Consider the following 7,950-nt stretch of genomic DNA (forward strand, 5'->3'; position numbering starts at 1 on the left):
CTATTACCTCCATTACTAACAGCTCTTGAGTTCTCCTTCCCTTTAACTTTTTTCCTAATTTTCAATGGAGTTGAAGCTTCCTCGTCACCTGCTAACCTGCAGTTTTGCCTTACATTAATTGTTATTCTCCCTCTATGCTCACTTCTCCCTCCCCCCCACTTACTAGTTTAAAGTCCTATTAACCACCCTATTTACCCTTTTCGCCAGAACACAGGATCCGGCCCTGTTCAGGTAGAGTCCATCCCAGCGGTACAGATCCCTCCTGTCCCCGAACTGATGCCAGTGCCCCATGAAAAGGAAACCCTCTTTCCCACACCACTCTTTTAGCCACGTGTTTACTTCCCTGATCCTCGCCTCCGTATGCCTATTTGCACGTGGCTTGGGCAGCAATCCAGACATTATGACCCTTGAAGACCTGTTTTTAATTTTGTTCCTAGCTTTTCATAATCCCGAAACAGGTCTTTTTTCCTAGTCCTGCCTACGTTGTTGGTACCTACGTGGACCACAACAACTGGATCCTCCCCCTCCCTCTCTAGTATCGTCTCAAGCCGGTCATACCTGGCAACATCCTGGTAAATCTCTTCTGAACCCTCTTTAGCTTAATAATATCCTTCCTATAACTGGGCAAACAGAACTGGACACAGTACTCCAGAAGAGGCCTCACCACTATCCTGTACATCTTCAAATTGACTTACCAACTCCTATACTCAAAGGACTAAGCTATGAAGGCAAGCGTGCCAAATGCCTTTTTAACGACCCTGTCTATATGAGAGGAGAATTCAAAGAATTATGCAACTTCCTGCTCAGTCCCTCTGGTCTACAACACTACTCTACTTGTTTGTTGTACCAAGATATAATACCTCGCATTTATCGAGATTGAACTCCATTTGCCATTTTTCAGCCTATTGACCCATTTGAACAAGATCCCTTTGTAATCTTAGAAAACCTTCTTCACTGTCCACTATGCCACCAATTTTGGTGTCATCGCAAACTTACTAACCATGCCTTCTATATTCTCATCCAAATCATTTATATAAACAACAAACAAAACAGGACCCAGAACTTGAGATTGAAAATATTAGAAGAGCATCAGAGTGTAGAAACTGTTAATGTATTTATATTATGTCACTGAGGGGGCTGTGGAGAACACTAAAGGTAATTGTAGAGGAACAGGAAGAGAAGCCATTGCACATGATAAAAAGTTTATGATTGGATAGATAAGAATGAAATTAGGCAAGTGCAGTTCAATCCCACAGATCGGGTGGGAGTTGTGTTGAAGAAGAATGGTGTGGTCTGCCATGTCAGTGGTTGAAAACAACTCGGACAAGGAAGAATCGTTTACCTTTATCACAATCACATAGAATGTTGTTTATGACTTTGTGATAATTACGGAAATTTGATTGGAAGGATTCAAATAAAGAGTACGTAAACACAATATTAAACTCTTAAGTGACCTGTTATTTTGCTTTGGCAAAATGAGAAGTTAATTCTCTATCAACATCCTGTGTGATTTGTCACGTGATCTGATAGACTGTTTCTGTCTTTCATAATAAAATGCTTGTTGTTAGACCATTCTTGTTGACAATGATAGGCTTCTCAGTCACTTTCTGACCTCTAACCTTTCTGCAGTTATAAAGATTGCTGCTACAAAAGTAACACTCAGAGCATACAGCAGTTTCAAATTGTTTCGGACAGATTGAATAAGAATTGAGTTGTGTATGTCGAATTCACCTGGCAATGTCATTTTGAACAATCGGTTCATTTGCTGAATTTGTATTATTAACCCTTGGTTTATGTTATTTGCCAATCTGAGTTTTCATAAAACTTACTGAAAGGCAAAAATCCTTCTGTGACCTCAGCAGCTTTGAGACAAATGTCAGACAGCAGGACACCTCAGCGGCATGGCACTTCTGCAGACCACAAGGAATCAACCACTCAGCTTTTGCCACATGGACTGCATCAGTTTAAGATGGGACTCATCACCACTTTCTCTAGGGCAGTTGGGAATGGGAGCAAATGCTGGTCTTGCCAATGACATCCACATCCCATGAATGAATTTAAAAACTGTTGAAAATGGTAGCTTATTGTCCAATATCCATGTGAATATACAAACAACACTATTCATCCCTTCTCTGTCTCTGCAATCTTAAGAGGGATGGTACACCTTCTTCCATTCATGCAGATACACCACAGCAACGGGCAACAAGAAAAGGAAGTTAATGGTAAAGAGAAGTATGATGAAGACAAAGCCACCCAGGTTCACACTTGTCTTTCAGGATAGTGACACATATCAAGCCTCCAGTCTTACCCCTCAGGGCACCACATGAGTAGACCATGGGAAGTGAACGAGCAAAATGTTATCAAAATGCAGCAAGTGGTGGCTTCTGAAGTGCATAACGAATCAACCACTCCACCTGGAGGAAGCACTGAATAAGTTTCCATAGAGAATATCATATTTCCTTCTCAGTGCACCTAAGTGGGAAGGGAGCCAGAATGGGTCTGAATTTCCGCTGACACTCTGACCTTCTGAGAAGCAGTCAAAAACATACGCAGGTGTTTTGTAGATAGAAATAAAAAGAGAAACACACCTTCAATAAATATTGAGGAACAACTCATTCTACTTTTAATTTCTGATTCTGTCAACTACTGTGCCTATTTATAATGAGTGCAATTTGTTCCAGTTGCACAGGTGTGTTAAGTCCAGGAAACTTCATCCAAGTATCGTTTTCATGCAACCATATGTAAATAAAGCTAATAGCATCATGACACAGAACTGTTCTAGAATAACAAACAAACATAACTGAAAGCTTATTAAAGGCATATAAGCACAGGTACTAGCTGCCCTATAACTTTACTTGATGAAAAAAAGTATCTCTAAAGCCATTTGAAAACTGCTAAATACTGGAAACAGTGAGAAAACTTCTCTATCTAGGGAATAGTCTGGATGTGGAATTTCCAACATTTGAAGTAGTTGAGGCAAATAGCAGAGATGCATTTAAGGGAAGCCAAATAAACACATCATGAGGAAAGACATAGAAGGATACTTTAATAGGATAAGATGAAATGGGAGAAGTAGATCTTTTGTGGATCATAAAGACCAGTGCAAACCAATACATTGGCATGTTTCTGTGCTGTAAATTCTACATAATTGTATGAAATTCACCTCAACATTGTTTTACCTATAAGTATAGTGGACCACTGTAAATAAAGGTGTATTATGTTGATGAAAATTTTTAACATTGACTTTTTAGTTACATTAACTAAAAATACTTTCACTTTTTTCTTTACAAATTATAACAGCTATAAATATTGATGGAAAGGCACACCGAACAACCTCCGATGATCAAAATTTAAAATCAATATCTAAGGACCCTTCACTTATTAATCAGGAGATTTTGTCTAAAATCTTTTGTGAGAAAACCCCTGCTACTCATGATGCTGCACCTTCTCCATCTGTGCCTGTGGTTAAGGATCCTTGTGCACAGCCGGAAGCTGCACCTGCTCCAACTGATGCTTATGGTCACCAAGAAGCTACGTCCGGTCCACATGAGAATTTCCCTAGGGCACCATATGTTCGTCATGAAGCCATACCTCTTCCATATGATCCTATGATTAGAGCACCATATGTTCGCCATGAAGCTGTACCTGTTCCATATTATCAGGAAATCATCCCTGCTCCATATGACCCTTACATTAGGGCTCCATTTTATAATCAAGAAGGCATACCTGGCCCTTTCGAGCCTGTGATTATGGCTCCAGCTATTCGTACAGATGCTGTTCCTATTCCATATGAAACGGTGATTATGGCACAGCCTGTTCGTCAAGCACCAGTGCCTCCTGCCTATGGTTCATCTGTTCGTCAAGAAGTTTCACGCTCTGGATATGATGCAAAACCAGCACCTGGTTATCAGGGAAATATACATGCTTCAAGTGAAGCCAAGGCACAAGCTGAATCTTCTCTCCGTGAAAATGTGTGTTCACCTATTCATACAGAACCGATGCCTGCTAATTATGGAAGTAAAACCGCAGAGGTCTATCAGGAACCAATACAAACTATGCCACCACCTGCTTCTCAAGAGCAGTATGAAAGGATGTCTCCATCAGCTTACCAACAAGCAATGGCACCTGCTCCTCCAGAAAACCAGTATGAAAGGAAGTCCCCAATTGTTTACCAACAAGGAATGGCACCTCAGTATCAATCTCCGCCTATTTATTCACAACCTATACCATCTCCATTTGAGTCTAAGACTGCATCTTACTATCAACAAGGGGTACCACCTCACTATTCAAATGTGGCACCAGTTGTTTACCAGCCCATATCACCTCAATACAGTTCTAGGTCCCCTCCTGTTTATCAGTTAGCTCCAGGAGAGACTTTAGTGTGTACATCCGTTCCAAAAGAAAGTATGAAGCTTCCAACACCTACACTATTTGATGGATTAAAGAAAAGCCACTCTGCAAATGCTGCAAGTGGTGAGATCATATCTGTCTGTGAAGACCATTCATGTGATCAATGTAAGAAGCCATCTTCGTTAACAACTGCTCCAAGTGGTGACATTTCATCTGTTTGTCAAGAACATTCATGTGATCAATGTCAGAAGAAATCATCTGCACCATGTGGCGATATCTCAGTTTGTGAAGAACATTCATGTGATCAATGTAAGAAGAAGTCATCTCGTCAAAGGTTAATGTCCGCTCCAAGTGGTGATGTCTCAATTGTTTGTGAAGATCATTCATGTGACCAATGTAAGAAGAAATCATCTGCTCCATGTGGCGATGTTTCGAACGTTTGTGAAGACCATTCATGTGATCTATGTAAGAAGCCTTCAGCTGATCCATGTGGTGACGTTTCAAATGTTTGTGAAGACCATTCATGTGATCTATGTAAGAAGCCTTCATCTGCTCCATGTGGCGACGTTTCAAATGTTTGTGAAGACCATTCATGTGATCTATGTAAGAAGCCTTCATCTGCTCCATGTGGCGACGTTTCGAGTGTTTGCGAAGACCATTCATGTGATCTATGTAAGAAGCCTTCATCTGCTCCATGTGGCGATGTTTCGAATGTTTGCGAAGACCATTCATGTGACTTATGTAAGAAGCCTTCATCTGCTCCATGTGGTGACGTTGCAACTGTTTGTGAAGACCATTCATGTGATTTATGTAAGAAGCCTTCATCTGCTCCATGTGGCGATGTTGCAACTGTTTGTGAAGACCATTCTTGTGATCAATGTAAGAAACCTTCATCAGCGCAAAGTGGCAATATCTCAGTTGTTTGTGAAGAACATTCATGTGACCAATGTAAGAAGCAGTCATCTACTAGTCAACAGTTATCATCTGCTTCAAGTTCTGATGCTTTATCTACTTGTGAAGAGCATTCATGTGATGTATGTAAGAAGAAATCATCAACCTGTCAATTGTCATCATCTGCTCCAAGTGGTGATGGCTCACCTGTTTGTGGAGAACATTCATGTGATCAGTGTAAGAAACAGTCACCTACCTGTCAACAATCCTCTTCCCCACCAAGTGGTGAAGTCTCACCTGTTTGTGGAGAACATTCATGTGATCAGTGTAAGAAACAGTCATCTACCTGTCAACAATCCTCTTGCCCCCCAAGTGGTGAAGTCTCACCTGTTTGTGGAGAACATTCATGTGATCAGTGTAAGAAACAGTCATCTACCTGTCAACAGTTTTCTTCTGCTCCTACTGACGATCCTTCACCTGTTTGCGAAATGCACTCATGTGATCAGTGTAAAAAAAAGTCACCTACCAGTCAACAAAACTCTTCGGCTCCAAGTGGTGATGTCTCACCTGTTTGTGGAGAACATTCATGTGATCAATGTAAGAAGCAGTCATCCAGCAGTCAACAGTTCTCCAATGCTGCAAGTGGTGATCTCTCATCTGTTTGTGAAAAGCATTCTTGTGGTCAGTGTAAGAAACAGTCATCTACCTGTCAAGCATCATGTTCTGCTCCAAGTGGTGATGTCTCATCTGGTTGTCAAGAAGAATCATGTGGTCAATGTAAAAAGAAGTCATCTACTTGTCTGGTGTTTTTTTCTGCTTCAGGTGGCGATGACTCATCTGGTAGTCAAGAACATTCATGTGATCAATGTAGCAGGACATCATCAACCTGTCAACAGGCTTCATCTGCACCAAGTGGTGATCTCTCATCTGGTTGTCAAAATCCTTCATGTGGTCAATGTAAGACAAAGTCCTCAACCTGCCAACAGGCTTCATCTGCACCAAGTGGTGATCGCTCATCTGGTTGTCAAAATTCTTCATGTGGTCAATGTAAGACAAAGTCCTCAACCTGTCAACAGGCTTCATCTGCACCAAGTGGTGATCCTTCATCTAGTTGTCAAAATTCTTCATGTGGTCAATGTAAGACAAAGTCCTCAACCTGTCAACAGGCTTCATCTGCTCAGAGTGGTGACACTGCATCTGGTTGTCAAGATCCTTCATGTGGTCAATGCAAGAATGTGTCACCTAAACATCAAGAGACCTCATCCAGTTGCGAAGCCCATTCATGTGATCAATGTAGAAAGGTGTCCTCTATTCATCAAGATTGTTCATCTGCCCCAAGTACCTCATCTAGTTGTGAAACTCATTCATGTGATCAATGTAGAAAGGTGTCCTCTACTCATCAAGATTATTCATCTGCTTTAAGCACCAATGCCTCATCTGGTTGTCAAGACCATGGATGTGATTCATGTAGAAAAGTTTCATCTACTCGTGAAGGTTATTCGTCTGCTTTAAGCACCAATGCATCATCTGGTTGTCAAGACCATGCATGTGATGCATGTAATAAGATCTCTTCTACTCATCAAGATTATTCATCTGCTGTAAGTACTAATGCCTCATCTAGTTGTCAAAACCATGCATGTGATGATTGTAGAAAGGTGTCATCCACTTGTCAGGATTATTCAAGTGGTCTCAGCACCAATGCTTCATCTGGTTGTCAAGACCATGCATGTGATGCATGTAATAAGGTGTCATCTACTCATCAAGATTACTCATCAAATGTAAGTACCAATGCTTCATCTAGCTGTCAAGATCATGCATGTGATCAATGTAATCGGGTATCATCTACGCATCAAGAATATTCGAATGCTCCAAGTGCCAGTGCCTCATCTGGAGTTTGTGCAGGACATTCATGTGAACAGTGTAAGCAGGTGTCATCTACTCATCAAGATTATTCGAGTGCTGCAAATACCAACATCTCATCTGTTTGTCAAGATCATGCATGTGATCAATGTAATAAGGTGTCATCTACTCATCAAGATTATTCAAATGCTACAAGTCGCAATTCCTCATCTGGCTGTCAAGATCATGCATGTGATCAATGTAATAAAGTGTCATCTACTCAACAAGATTATTCATCTGCTGCAAGTGGCAATGCCTCATCTAGCTGTCAAGAACATTCATGTGATCAATGTAAAAAAACATCATCTACTCGTCAAGATTATTCGACTAATTTGAGTACGACTGCCTCATCTGGTTGTCAAGACCATGCATGTGATCAGTGTAACAAGGTATCGTCTGCTGAAGGTTATTCTTCCACTAAAAGCACCAGTGCTTCATCTAGTTGTCAAGATCCTTCATGTGGTCAATGTAAAACACCATCTACTTGTAAGGATACTTCGACTGCTGCAAGCGGTAAAACATCAACTAGTTGTCAAGATCCTTCATGTGGTCAATGTAAAACATCATCTACTTGTCAGGATAATTCGACTGCTGCAAGTGGTAAGACTTCATATAGTTGTCAAGATCCTTCATGTGGTCAATGTAAAACATCATCTACTCGTCAGGATAATTCGACTGCTGCAAGCGGTAAAACTTCAGCTAGTTGTCAAGATCCTTCATGTGGTCAATGTAAAACATCATCTACTCGTCAGGATAATTCCACTGCTGCAAGCGGTAAAACTTCAGCTAGTTGTCAAGATCCTTCATGTG

General features: G+C 40.9%; 1 protein-coding gene across 4 annotated transcripts in view; it reads left to right on the forward strand.

Moving 5' to 3' along the window:
* Positions 1-7,950, forward strand: part of LOC125483005 (flocculation protein FLO11-like) — a 41,284-nt gene that overhangs the window by 22,807 nt on the left and 10,527 nt on the right. For all 4 annotated transcript variants that reach the window (XM_048596256.1, XM_048596255.1, XM_048596258.1 and 1 more), the window contains one exon: positions 3,301-7,938. In XM_048596256.1, coding sequence (XP_048452213.1) covers positions 3,301-7,938 — 4,638 coding nt within the window. The remainder of the gene's footprint in view (positions 1-3,300; positions 7,939-7,950) is intronic.

Source organism: Rhincodon typus, chromosome 4, assembly GCF_021869965.1.
Source record: "Rhincodon typus isolate 14 chromosome 4, sRhiTyp1.1, whole genome shotgun sequence".
NCBI lineage: Eukaryota > Metazoa > Chordata > Chondrichthyes > Orectolobiformes > Rhincodontidae > Rhincodon > Rhincodon typus.